Source organism: Polypterus senegalus, chromosome 13 (genome assembly GCF_016835505.1).
Source record: "Polypterus senegalus isolate Bchr_013 chromosome 13, ASM1683550v1, whole genome shotgun sequence".
Classification (NCBI taxonomy): domain Eukaryota; kingdom Metazoa; phylum Chordata; class Cladistia; order Polypteriformes; family Polypteridae; genus Polypterus; species Polypterus senegalus.
Window position 1 is genome coordinate 28,120,694 of NC_053166.1, and position 15,386 is coordinate 28,136,079.

Sequence of the window (15,386 nt, forward strand, 5' to 3'; positions counted from 1 at the left end):
ACCCCCTCCACTGACGCAGCTGAAGTTCTCCCAGCTCAAGTCTCTTTATCTGGATGTGAGGTGCCTGGAGTTGTATAGGATAAATAATATATCGTTATTTGGAATACATACATTTCGTGTGTGTTCCGTGTCTACACTGATCTGGGTAAATATAGATGACAGGAAATGCGAGGCAAGAAATGCTGAAGATATACCTAAAACAGAAATTCTTTCCATGTTATAGTAATAATGGTGTGGAGTTTATAATGTGTAAAGACTTTAGTCCAAATATCAAATAAACATGTGCGCTTTTATTCAAGTATATAACCAAACTAATGAAATACCCGCACTTCGCAACGGCAAAATACTGCCTTAAAATTTTAATTAAGAAGAAAAGTAAACCTTTTTAAACTGACGGAAAATATACCAATAATTATTTGTTAAGGATCTCTTTGTATGCCACGTTGTCAGTTCGGCCCTCTGGTTGTAATATGACCAAGTTGTGCACTGAGCTTACTCTTGAGCATGCAACGTACAGTTGGCCATGTGAACAGTAATCTTGTTTCAAATCTCACAGCTTGGATTGCTGCTGTCATAATTGGTTTGAGTTTCATGGTTTGTTTCAATTACGTTAGTATTTGTAGGACTTGTGTTGAAGTGACATTCGGCATCTGTAAAACGTTGTAAGCATACAACCGGTTTCATTGACAACTTCGCATCCAGCTTTTGAGAGTTTAAACATTCATAAACATCAAAGTGTCCACTACTCAAATCGTCACCTGTGAATCTAAGATGTTTAAGAGGCATTGGCGGTTGTCCAAAGGTGTAAAATATTTGGCCATTTCGGTACACTTGAAGTGACAACCGAACAATTCAGCAGCAGCCATCAACTCACATGCAGATCCATAGGTGAAGGGCTTAAGCATTTCACTCTTACAGTGCTCCTGTGTAGTATAATTATCTCCTGTACCGTCATCAGTCCACACCTTGAACCTGTCCCAGTCATTCAATACATAAGACACAATGTTCCTCCGGATATCAAGAGTGAGCCTGATATGGCCGTGCAATATGTAACAAAGAGAATGGAAAAGGTAGGTGGCATCTCCGGGCATGGAAACCACTCGGTAAGTGACAGTTCTTTGATCAATGGTGATCACCTCGATAGACATGTTAATGGGGGTACGGTTGGAACAATAAAGGAAATGGGTACCTGAACAATGTAAACTAAGTCTAATACCTATACAATAACTATAATCGGAATAAACGAACAATAAAACAGCGGAGAAGCCGTGCATTAAATAAAAAGGCTGCAGTTATCAGCAGGGAGACGTGAATACCATGGCAAAGAAAGGAAGGGAATGAAGAGACCGGAGTGACGGACGGCCTTATATAGGCAGGCAGCCAACAACGTGGGAGGCGTGGGGATGGGGGACCCAACGCCACCTTACACGGCGACCGAGCTACAGGCTATGGACGTATATATGTATGTAAATAGGATTCAGTTAGCGTTGGGAACCCGCATACCAAATTTCTTAAGATGGGCCCATAGGTAACAAAGACCGTTGGAAAGTTCAATATGGTGGACGTTTTTGACCGTTATGACCGTTACGCATAGAATTTCGAAACGAAACCTGCTTAACTTTTGTAAGTAAGCTGTAAGGAATGAGCCTGTTTACATGTTGCTGTCAATGAGTTAAAAAACTAAGCTTTGCAATTGTGCCAAAATATGATGTATAATAAAGAGACTTGAGCTGGGAGAACTTCAGCTGTGCCGGTGGAGGGAATGGAATAGCAGGCTCTTTGCTGCTTGTGCTGATTGAAACATTTACAAAACAAAAAAGCTCATGGAAAGGTGCAAAGGAATTTAAGGTGGCCTAGGATTACGACTTTTTTTGTAGGCTTCAGGGATTCTAGTGTTAATAAAAAGCTTTGATGTCAACTGTTTTGTACAAGTTTGCGCACTGACTCTATTTTTGGTGTAGTGGTGAAGTGCATTCTATGGCATATATACTTTGCTTTATTAAATCTGTCTCTGTGTTACCTACCCTTACTATTATTACTGCAATTGTAAGGTTTTTTCAAAAATATCATCATAAGAAACATTTAAGTTGTAACAGTGATGTCAAATGAATACCTTATTGTACCTTGTAAAATGAGAAAATACAACATGTTATTCCTTCTCTCATTTTCATAGAAGCAATTATGTAAACATTTTTCTAACTGACTTAATGGGAACTAAATGTTAAATATTTTCTGGTAGGTTATGAAAGATTTGCCATTATCAGTACACTTTGAGGGTAATAAAGGTTCAGAAGAACAGTGCACAACACACAGCTTCAGCCTCTGTGTGTTACCCTCCTTTGTATATGCATTTTTTTTCCCATACATAGATATATGGTCACTCAAAATATGTGCAGATTATCATTTCAGAAGTTCATAGTTTAGAGAATTACAGCAAAGTGAAAAAAAACACTAGAAAAATAGGAAGGCCTTTCTTCTCAAAATGCTTAAAGAAAGAGAGAGCTTTACCAGTCACAATTGTGTAATTAAATGCCTGAAGAAGTTAAACAAGAAACTGCTCACCACATGCATCTCTTCCAGTCACAGCATGTCAGTCAAGCATGAGAAGAAACTGCTGCAGCACAGACATACTTTGTATATGTAAAATACTATATAAAATACTATTGATGAATGCTAATATATCAGTAGAATGGGTTTGACTATTGCACAATAAACTCACAGTATTTAGACGTCAGTTATATTATATATGTTATAATATTTTGTGATCTTCTTAACTGCTTTTACCTTGTTTTGGTAACTCTAAAACAGTTTTAGGAGGATCTTAATTTCACAAGATCACTGAAGAACCCAATTATTGATGACTTCACTGTTGCAGAAAGTTCCACAGCCTGAAGACAACTCCATCTGTTTTAATGTTTTTGTTTTCCCACAGACGCTTGAATGATAATGAAATTGCCATCTTGGAAGCCACAGGAATCTTTAAGAAGCTCCCCAATCTTCGTAAAATGTAATTAGGTTTCATCTTTATTTGTGTTTTACATAAATTATAAAATTATTGTCTGATAAAAGCATATTTGGGACTGACAGATACATAGTCATAAAATATAGCAGTTGTGCTCTTTCAAGAATGATTTTTTTCAATTCAGTTTTTATTCACATTGCATAATATTTGCTTTTCATTGTCATTTTGTTAATGTATTGCTTTGCAATTGTGCCAAAACATGACATATGAAGGAAGAAAAATCTACTAATAGATTATTGTTGACTAAACTACCAGAAATTTTTAATTTTACACTTTTTTGTATTTGAGATTCTTCATACCTGTTAATACAGGCTTATCCCATAGAAAGTGTTTCACTGGGAGCACGGTCAACAACCACTAAAACTGTAACACATGCAGTATTAGGGAGCAGATAAACAGTTAGCCATGAAATATTTATATTTAAGAACCAAATTGCCTTAAAACATATTAAAACAGTTACAGACACCTTTGTTTCAGGACAGGTAGTTTTGGCTTCTAAAAGGAATTTCTTTTAAGGCACTCGAATATATTTGACATTGAGATATACTTGCTAATATTGGGGTCTGCCTTGTTGAAAGGTGTCTTTTCAGGTGGTTGAACAATTGTATGAGCAAAAAAATTATTTGTAATATGTAAATAAAGTGGGGCGGCACTGTGACGCAGTGGGTAGCGCTGCTGTCTCGCAGTTAGGAGACTCGGGTTCATTTCCCAGGTCCTCCCTGTGTGGAGTTTGCATGTTCTCCCCGTGTCTCCGTGGGTTTCCTCCGGATGCTCCTGTTTCCTCCCACAGTCCAAAGACATGCAGGTTAGGTGCACTGGCGACTCTAAATTGGCCCTAGTTTGTGTGTGGGTCCTGTGGTGGGTTGGCACCCTGCCTGGGATTGGCTCCAGCAGACCCCCGTGACCCTGTGTTCGGATTCAGCAGGTTGTAAAATGGATGGATGGATGTAAATAAAGTCCTCCTGTCAATTAGTTGAAACTAAAATTCCCATGGTGTGTTTTTGAATGTTTATATTGTGCAACTGCACTACATTCTACGTTTGCACTATGTTGTACATATGATGGCTTGAAACTATAATGTTCATATTTTGCATTCTGATTTCACTAAGCTTCCTGAAAATGGTAACCTTGTTGCAAGATCCACAGTTGTTCTTAACCTCTAGTATGACTGTGATGCTGAAATCTCTGATACTGTACTGTTACATTTCAGGTTACACATTGGGGAGGAAGATAATTGGTGTTTGACTCAACCAGCATCGTGCCTGGGAAGGCCACATACATTCTGTACTTTACATTGTAAATCAGTATCTTAGTTGTATTTTCCAAGCGAGCGGAGTGTTAATATATTTAACCATACGAGTGCTCTGTAAGACTAATGTTTGAAAGATCATGAAGGCAGTGTTCCTATGTAAACAGTATGGTCATTCAGCATTTAGAACTTGTTAGATGCCAATTCAAAACCATCACCCAGTGCATGTTCACTAGCCCCGGAAGACTCTCAATCCTGAGTGTATAGCCTTTGCAAATTTAATTTTCCATCTGAGGCATTCCTCAGGACTCTTGAATTAGGATATAATAACTAATTTGGGCACAGCCTCTAACCATCAGATTGACAAACTGAGGCCATCACCCTGTCAAAGCTTTGCAAATATTTATAACTAATATTTTTTAAAACCATGTTTATGGTCTGCGGTGGGCTGGCGTCCTGCCCAGGGTTTGTTTCCTGCCTTGCACCCTGTGTTGGCTGGGATTGGCTCCAGCAGACCCCCGTGACCCTGTAGTTGGGATATAGCGGGTTGGATAACGGATGGATGGATGTTTATGGTAACACAAATATAAATAAGCAAAACTCAACATAACATTGGAGTTTCTAATTGTATCTAATTTATTGTCACATAGTAACCTGAGTAACAACAAACTGAGGGAAATACGTGAAGGAGCCTTTGATGGTGCTGGAAATGTGCAAGAGTTACTATTGACTGGGAACCAACTGGAGATGATGCATGGGCGCATGTTCAAGGGACTGACGGGACTCAAAACACTGTGAGTGAGACACTATCTATTTTATCTGTCTGTCCTTCGTAATGATCACCACTCTAAATAGGTTAGGATCAATGGCAAATTAATTCAATTCAATTTTCAAATTTGTTTTAGCGCTCTTCAGTGAGTGCCGGGTAGTAAAGTAAAATTCATTTGTTCATCCATGTTTTGAGCCCTTTTATTTATTTTATTCAGGGTCTTGGGAAGCCAAAGCACAATTCTCACTGGAGTATTAAACACAAGACAAAACCCTTCCCTGTCCAATGGTGGACATAATACCACACACAGCCAAGTTATCTTGCCTCTGGGTGTCATAAGAACAAATGAAAACACTTCTCAAAAAGCAACATAAACACAGAGAGAATATGCATATTACACCCTGGCAGTGATTAGGCCTGTGTTAAAATCTAGTCTCCTGCTTTGGAAGAAGCAGTAGCAATCAGTGAACATTAATTAGAAAGAAGAAAATTATTTTTAATTGATCCTATGGTGCCCATAAAATATTCACCTTGCATGGACTTTTACACATTTTATGGTTTTAAAATGTTAAGGCACCTACAATAGAGCCTGCCTTCCTTACCAGTTTCTCCAGGTGTGAGGCGTCCCTCTTCTTTATGCTTCCTCCCCAGCATGCCACCATGTAGAAGAGGGCACTCGCCACAGCCGTCTGGTAGAACATCTGTAGCATCTTATTACAGATGTTGAAGGACGCCAGCCTTCTAAGGAAGTATAGTCGGCTCCGTCCTCTCTCGCACAGAGCATCAGTATTGGCAGTCCAGTCCAGTTTATCATCCAGCTGCACTCCCAGGTATTTATAGGTCTGTACCCTCTGCACACAGTCTCCTCTATAATCACGGGGTCCAGGAGGGGCCTGGTCATCCTAAAATCCACCACCAGCTCCTTGGTTTTGCTGGTGTTCAGCTGTAGGTGGTCTGAGTGGCACCATTTAACAAAGTCCTTGATTAGGTTCCTATACTCCTCCTCCTGCCCACTTCTGATGCAGCCCACCATAGCAGTGTCGTCTGTAAAGTTTTGCACGTGGCAGGACTCCGAGTTGTGTTGGAAGTCCGATGTTGTACTAACAAAGAGTTTAAGATGCTGATTTTTGTCTTGGGCTATCTGCAGATATACTGTACCTATATTGAAGTAGTGCTGCTCCCTTTTGCTTGTTTTTGTATCTTGCTTTGTTCTGCTTTTAATGATTACACCTTCTAGGTATTTCTGTACATGTTATAATTTGCTTTGTAAGATGCCTTGGATGAAGGTCATGTTCATCTGTGATATGCCTGTATCTTTGTAATTAGCATCACTATAGTAACATCAGGATTAAATGGTTTATCTGATTTCATCTGTTCTTAAAAGGCATTACATTTTCATTTTTATGAATAAATCCAGTGTATAAAATAAATTACTTTTAAACCAAAGCAGCCAACCTGAAGTAAAAAATTCAAATTCACTGTATCCTGGGAGAGAGGGTACACATATCATTTAAATGTTACTGTTTTGCTTTCCAATGATGTCACAGAGCTGATGGTATGTACATGTCATATTATATTTAACTTACTCTCCTCATTCATTTTCAGGATGTTGAGAAGCAACTTAATCACATGTGTGGACAACAACACCTTCACAGGTCTCAGCTCGGTGCGGCTACTGTCCCTTTATGACAATCACATCTCCAGCATCACTCCAGGAGCTTTTAGCACCCTCGTCTCTTTGTCCACGATGTAAGAATTTACTGAGAATTTGCAACCATTTAAAAAATTGTGGGTCATCACACTCTGGCAAGATACTCTCTTTTTCAGTTTTTGTGAAGAAAGGTAAAAATTCAGATATGTTCAGGCGTAGGCCTTCTGATTTCAGATTTATTTTCATAGTAAAGTGTGAAGCTAGTCTACACACAGTGTTTCCAGAAATAAAGCAGATTTCCTGTCACAGATAGGTGAAATGGGAAATGGGAAATACGTGAGAACAAGGGTGCAGGTGTTTGTAAGAGCAAGAAACCCTAAGTAGGGAAATCACAATTTTCACAGAGGACTGGAGTGTCTGGAAACTAATGTTTTCTCCCTGTTAGATGGCATAAGGAAGGTGGTAGTTTCCCCTATTTCTATGGGGAGGCAAACACCTTAGAGACATTGCTGAGAGTCAATGCAGTTTGGAGTGCAATTAACTGAGTTATCTAGAATACTATAAACTGTGAAGTAGCCTGTTAGTTTCAGATGGACTGTGTCTGCCTATACATGATTTGCAGGAACAATGCAAAACCATCTGTGTGTAATCCTGGATTGTGATGGGAAGATGAGCCTATGCGTCATGTTATCTACTAGTCTCTTTCACAGTGAGAAAGTAAGCTGACACAGGTCCTTTTTTGTAGTACTGATAAGAAAATGTTGTGTGCAATATCCAACCACACAAACTCCTTCAACTTCCAGCTATTCAGTGTTTGGAATAACGATGGTTAATGACTGGCATTCGAGGAGCAAAGAAAGGGACCTTTTAAATCAGAAGCCGCATCCAGGACAAATTCATATAGCTGTGCAGAGTCCATGCCTACTCTATTTCTATTCTTCTGCCCCCCATCTTCCTCCCACCGTTTGCTCTTGCAAATGCATCACAAATGCCGGAGAGGTCATTAATTACCCTGTGGCTGATACCACCAGTTTTGATGCCAATATTGCCTCTCTTCAAATACCAGCGTGTCTGTGAACACAGGGTACATAGTACACTGGGATTACTAAGCTGAAATTTCTGAGAGCTGCTAGGATATCCATGGCCAAGATGGGCAAATTTGGTATTTGTTTCTTAAATTGAAGTTGGCAAGTGTATCCACAAACCGGAAAATCTTTTGGAAAGGGTGCAGTTAGTTAGGGTTAGGGTTGTGTAGGAGTATTCGTGACTAGGGCAGCAGTTTTATTTTTCAGTTTATTTCCTTATTTTTTGCAATATACAGTAAGCATTTCTGTTTTTTCCTAGAAAAAGACATTTTTTTTAAGTTCAGAGTTAATCAATAAAATTAAATACAGCTCCATCCAAGTTGCAGGACTCTGTGCACTTTACCAAAGAAACATTTCAAATCATTCAATCCAAAATGAGGAGAAGCAATCTGTAAACTATTAATACAGGTTAGTGTAGATTTCAAGCCTATTTAACAAGGCAATTACAATAACAAAACTTACAATTCTGGCATATTACAAATTTGTAAAAGTAATTTATGCTAATGTAAATGTAATGTATGCTAATAATTATGCCAGTAATATGCTGTAGAATTTTTTATAGTAAGACAATTGGTTTATTAGCAGCCGGCTCCATAAAACTTTCAAGTTGAAGTGTAAAGTTAAATATTTCTCATGTACTATTGAAATATAATCTGTAAGTGTGTGGTCACACTGTATTTGCTGAGCCATAATAGTCAATTTCAACAAAGGTAACCGGGAAATCACAATAAATAGGGCTTGAATATTTTAATAAATTATATTAACTACTTTATATGTAAACATGCAATTAATGAAGTAACATAGTGATTCATTTTTGGCAGTAAGTAAATTCATATGGAAACTACTAAATATTTTCTGTAAAAATACATATTAAAAGGTTCACCTCTTTAAAAAAAAATCTGAAAACTCTCCTTTCATAAAATAACATTTTATTTCATCTCTTTATTTAAAATTGTGCCATTAAAAAATACACTATGAAATTTTGAGAAGTGTCAGATTTAAATATCCATTGTAAGATGTTGAAGCAACACCATTTTCAATGTTACTGCAATATAATCAGATTTAAGTATACCCCTTTTACTATTAAAACACTGATATCCATCCATCCATCCATCCATTTTCTAACCCGCTGAATCCGAATAGGGTCACGGGGGTCTGCTGGAGCCAATCCCAGCCAACACAGGGCACAAGGCAGGAACCAATCCTGGGCAGGGTGCCAACCCACCGCAGGACACACACAAACACACCCACCACACACTAGGGCCAATTTAGAATCGCCAATCCACCTAACCTGCATGTCTTTGGATTGTGGGAGGAAACCGGAGCGCCCGGAGGAAACCCACGCAGACACGGGAGAACATGCAAACTCCACGCAGGGAGGACCCGGGAAGCGAACCCAGGTCTCCTAACTGCGAGGCAGCAGCACTACCACTGCGCCACCATGCCGCCCGCACACTGATATCGGACTTAAATAATAAAAAATAATAAAATAAGCCTCATCCGTTTTCACTTCATGTAACTACCTCAGGTATCCTGTAATTCTGTAGAGCAACACTATAGTTATCCATCCATCCATTATCCAACCCGCTATATCCTAACTACAGGGTCATGGGTTTTTTGGAGCCAATCCCAGGCAACACAGGACGCAAGGCAGGAAACAAACCCTGGGCAGGGCGCCAGCCCACCTCAGACTATAGTTATTTTCATTGATATTTTTTTGGTTTTATTTTCTTAGAAAAACATTGAAAAATTGTACATGTAAGTAGGCTATATAGCATATAGACTATGATATAATCATCAAATGTTGTCACGCTATTGGAATACACTGGTTTTAATGTATATATATATATATATATATATATATATATATATATATATATATACTACGCCATTGCACGTTGCACGCTTAAAGTTGTCTGTGAATGGCTCCCTGTTTAAACGCAGCTGCCAGTCGTGAACTGGGCCCTTCGTCGCACACCATTATGATTTTTTATAAGGGAAACAAAATTACAAAAGAAAACCCTTGGATATTGATTTGATAGGAACGGTCTACTCGGAATCACTGTCCGAATCGTAATTATGTGGTGGTGTAGTAGCATTTCTGCTTCTGTCCGTTCACAGTCCGTCTCGTTTTCACAACGCTGTCGTTTCCTCTCATGATTTCTTCTCAACCTTTCTCCAATCTTGCAGGTTGCTTTGTGGCAATCCAAAGAGTAATGCAATATACACGGAGCAATGGCTATAAAAGGGGGACACATAGGTATCCAGGCTCTTTAAAGCATAAATAGGGATCACTTCACTGACATGTGAGCAAGCCACGGTACACTGTGAGACGCGCAGCATTCACCGGCTACAACGTAACAGTAATAATTTCCGGAACGTGCTGTTACGTTGTCATTCATTTTACCCACTGTCTTTCTTTCATTCATATGTTACGTAGGCACGTACCTTTTATCTTCGGCAATCTCATTCTCTAACCAGGCCTCAGGAGCTAACCAATGTAACACTGTCCACCACCCCTTTCGTTATTCCAGCACATTGTCGACATCCTTGAGTAACAACGACGTACTAAACTGGAAGGTGGTCAACGCATGCGTGGAATTCGCAGACAAACAAAGATCAAGATCTAAATGAAGATCTCTTTAGTTAATTTAAAGCACAACAATTTGTTTAGTTTGAATGTCTGTGTTTTGAGGTGTGACTGGAGTACTACAGTCTTCAGTAGTATAAGCCTGGAGGAGATTCTTAATGCAATGCCTATGTTTTAGCTATATCTTTACTGCCATCTAGTGGTTCTTCTTCTAATTCATTCGCGGACAAACAAAGATCAAGATCCAAATGAAGATTATATATATATATATATATATATATATATATATATATATATATATATATATATATATATATATATCTGATTGTATGGGTGGTTACCTACCAGGTAATGCATGTGGTTGGTCTACCAGTCGGCAAACATCCGCCATGGGACACTCTTCAGTTGCAAGAAGCAGATCATAGAATGTTACATAGTTTACTGTCAAATAATGTAAAGAGTATGTGACATGTGTTTCACCCTTATTTGGGCTCATCAGGCGTACACACTCCACTGCTCCCTTTGCAGGGACTGAGCCTTGGACGTCAGCGTCAGAGACCAAGTCCCTTTACGCTGCTCCACGGCGTGTAGTATGTGTGTATATATATATATATATATATATATATATATATATATATATATATATATATATATATATATACTGTATATACATATATATATATACATATTATATGGTGTCTGCATAAGTTCTGTCATTGTTCTGATAGAAAAAGAGAATGTTCAGAAGTGAATGAAGTGTTGGATTGTAAGACTTTTTGAACTTAAACACTTGTTAACTATTTTTTAAATCAAATGTGCACTTGGATGTTAACTAACCTTTTAACCTGTACTGCTGTTTACACAGTTTAAGATGCTAACCAGTCAGTATGGGAGCAATATTGGCTTGTGCAAGCGCTTAATCCTCACTTACATTACAATGTGAAAGCCAAGCACTTTCATAAACTTCAAAATAAGTCGACATGACTGCACAGACAAAATGCAATGTTAGCAAAATGAAAGTGTATGGTTACAAAAAAGTCTGTTCTCTAGTGTGTTATTTTTGGCTATAGAAATGAATTTATTGTAATATTTCATATTATCTGTAGCCATGCAGTCTACAATACCACAAGAGGCATTTTCATTTGCTTACAACATGATTATATGCTTGTTTTTCTGTGTGACAGTAACTCCTGCCGATTATGACCCATGGGAATTTTAGTAAAAGCACAAATATGTAATTGAGTTAATGCACATGTAACCAAACATGCATTTGATTTACCTTTTTAAATCAAAACAATGAATCACTGGAATATGAAAAGTGTTTACACTCAAAGTTAGCCAAGCAGAATCCAGACAGAAAGGCGTTATAGGAGAAGAATACAATTTTGTTTCCCTATTTTTTTTTTCTTTTCTGAAACAAGAGAAGTTATACCCAACCATATGTGGGTTTTCAAAACAGCTGTCAATAATAATAGCTCTTTTATATTGTGCTCTGTGTGTGTGTGCATTTCTGTTATTGCGCTTGTCTCTCATTTCCAAATGAAACCATATGTAAGGTGGCATCCTCTTACCAGCATTTCTTAGCTACCATTTATTGTACGTGTCATATTCTACATGTCAGCCCACACATTTAACTGGAGCTTTCCATGTAGCTTCAAACCTAGTTTTTCAACACTGCGGACTTCAAAAGCTTACTCTATGTTTTATTGTGGAAGTGAACTTATGCAAGTCCTGCTATACTGCAGATACAGGTAACCTTTGAGCTATAGGTCTTTATCACATTTAAAATCTTTATTGGACAACAGTTCCATTGTTGACTGAACATGTACTTTTATTTTTTACTTTAAAAGATCCACCATTGTCCCTGTCCCGAAGAAAATAAATCCAACTGTCTGAATTACAATTCATCCATCACATTAACGCCTATGGCAATGAAGTGCTTTAATAGGCTAGTCAAAAAATCACATATGCCCTTCTCTGTCAAAATGTCTAGATCCATTGCAGCTTGCATTTTGCTCCAGTAGTTCCATAGAGGATGCCATCAACTTGATCCTTCAGACAGCACTGGCTCACCTGAACAGCTAGAGAGCGAATAACATGCAAATGCTATATATAAACTATACCTCTGCATTTAACACAATAATCCCCTTTAAGCTCATTACCATGCTCCTGGACCTGAATCTGAGCTCTTCATTTGGCAGCTGGGTTTTTAACTTCTTGACAGGCAGAACCCAGGTGGTTCAACTGGGTTGCCACACCTCCTCATCTCTCACTCTCGACACAGGTACTCCACAGGTCTGCATTCTGAGTCCACTGCTGTACTCCCTCTACACATATGACTAAACACCTGCACATGACTCTGACATCATTGAACAAGTGCTGATGACACAGTTGTGATAGGTCTGATATCTAACAATAATGAGCAGGCTTACCTGAATGAAGTGCAGAGTCTGTCACACTGGTGTCAGGACAATAATCTGCTCCTGAGCGTCAGCAAGACAAAGGAACTGATTATGGACTTTGGGAGAAAGCAGCAGAAGGACCTACAACTGCCTCAATATTAATAGCAACCAGGTGGAGAGGATGGATAGTTTCAAATACCATGATGTCCATATCGCAGAGAACTTAACCTGGTTCATACACACCAATACTTTGGAAAATAAGGCATGACAATATCTTTACCACCTCAAACAACTTAAGGACTTCAGGCTGTCCTCCCAATTACTAAAGAACTTCTACATGTGCACCACTGAAATTATTCTGACAGGACTGTTACTGCCTGGTTTGGAAACAGCACCTAACAGAACCACAAGTCTCTCCAGAGAGTGGGGCAGTCAGCTGAATACATCACAGCATATGCAGTCACTAACCTTCAGGACATATACAGTATATATACGTCAAGTGATGCTGGACTAGGGCAAAGAAACCTGCCAATGATTCAATCCAGCCCAGCAATGACTCTTCTGTACTGAGGTCAGGTAAGCACTACTGCTGCCTAACATTCAGCTCAGAGAGACTGAGGAGGAGATTTATTCCACAGTCCATACACATCTTGAACAAAGAAAGTTACTAGAAATACAGAATGCCCTGTTGTTAACCCCCTGACATTTAGTTATTTGGTTATTTATTATATTTTACTATCACATATTTAAAAATCTATTAATCTTTTCATTTATAAACTCATGTATTTTTGTTATTGACCTTTTAGTATTCCTTCTTAAAGGCACAGTTGTTGGAGTTGAGAAACTACGTATTTCACTTCATATTGTACTGCATGCATAATTTGTATTGATTTTATTTCAATTAAAGTGCTCACCTTTTCTCTCATTATGAATTACCAAATACTATGTATGGTGGATATTTTATATTTCCAGAAAACAAACACTTTTTTTTCTGTCATCAGAATGGTTTTCTGTGCTTGTTTCAAAAACCATATGATTACAACAACATTTATTTATATAGCACATTTTCATACAAAAAGTAGCTCAAAGTGCTTTACATATTAAAGAATAGAAAAATGAAAGACATAATTATAAAAAATAAATCAACATTAACATTGAATAAGAGTAAGGTTCAATGGCCAGGGGGGACAGAAAAAACAAAAAAACTCCAGACGGCTGGAGAAAAAATAAAATCTGTAGGGATTCCAGACCATGAGACCGCCCAGTCCCCTCTGGGCATTAGCCGGCACATCCCTGCAAATTATAAATTATCTTCGTGTCACATTTTAAAATGTTTCTACTATTTTTTGACCTAAACATGTCCTGCATAGCACAGTTATATGCAACAAAGTCATGTGATCTTAATATGCATTTCCATAAACTTGTAAATATAATAAATTAACACAGTTGACACATTTTATTGCATATGACCTAATACATGCACTAACTGAGCAAATATTAGAAATACCTGTACATCTTCATGTTTCATGTTCATGACAATGAGTTCAGTGTTCTTCAGTGGCCTTTCCCATCACCAGATCTGAATCCAATAGAACACCTACGAGATGGTAAAGCTGGAGATTTTTCACAGCATACAGGTACCGGTCATAAAATTAGAATATCATGACAAAGTTGATTTATTTTTGTAATTCCAATGAAATGAAAGTCCCAAATTCAGTATCTCAGAAAATTAGAATATTGTGAAAAGGTTCAATATTGAAGACACCTGGTGCCACACTCTAATCAGCTAATTAACTCAAAACACCGGAAAAGCCTGTAAATGGTCTCTCAGTGTAGTTCTGTAGGCTACACAATCATGGGGAAGACTGCTGACTTGACAGTTGTCCAAAAGACGACCATTGACACCTTGCACAAGGAGGGCAAGACACAAAAGGTCATTGCTAAAGAGGCTGGCTGTTCACAGAGCTCTGTGTCCAAGCACATTAATAGAGAGGCGAAGGGAAGGACAAGATGTGGTAGAAAAAAGTGTACAAGCAATAGGGATAACCGCTTGTACCCTGGAGAGGATTGTGAAACAAAACCCATTGAAAACTGTTGGGGAGATTCACAAAGAGTGGACTGCAGCTGGAGACGTTGCTTCAAGAACCACCACGCACAGACGTATGCAAGACATGGGTTTCAGCTGTCGCATTCCTTGTGTCAAGCCACTCATGAACAAGAGACAGAGTTAGAAACGTCTCGCCTGGGCTAAAGACAAAACTGCTGCTGAGTGGTCCAAAGTTATGTTCTCTGATGAAAGTAAATATTGCATTTCCTTTAGAAATCAAGGTCCCAGAGTCTGGAGGAGGAGACGAGAGGCACAGAATCCAGTCAGTCAGTGATGGTTTGCGGTGCCATGTCATCTGCTGGTGTTGGTCCATTGTGTTTTCTGAGGTCCAAGGTCAACGCAGCCGTCTACCAGAAAGTTTTAGAGCACTTCATGCTTCTTGCTGCTGACAAACTTTATGGAGATACAGATTTCATTTTCCAACAGGACCTGACACCTGCACAAAGTGCCAAAACTACCAGTACCTGGTTTAAGGACCATGGTATCCCTGTTCTTGATTGGCCAGCAAACT

General features: G+C 38.6%; 1 protein-coding gene across 2 annotated transcripts in view; it reads left to right on the top strand.

Moving 5' to 3' along the window:
* slit3 (slit homolog 3 (Drosophila)) overlaps nucleotides 1–15,386 on the top strand; it is a 529,641-nt gene that overhangs the window by 428,600 nt on the left and 85,655 nt on the right. For both annotated transcript variants that reach the window (XM_039774192.1, XM_039774193.1), the window contains 3 exons: nucleotides 2,933–3,007; nucleotides 4,922–5,065; nucleotides 6,646–6,789. In XM_039774192.1, the coding sequence (XP_039630126.1) occupies nucleotides 2,933–3,007; nucleotides 4,922–5,065; nucleotides 6,646–6,789 (363 nt within the window). The remainder of the gene's footprint in view (nucleotides 1–2,932; nucleotides 3,008–4,921; nucleotides 5,066–6,645; nucleotides 6,790–15,386) is intronic.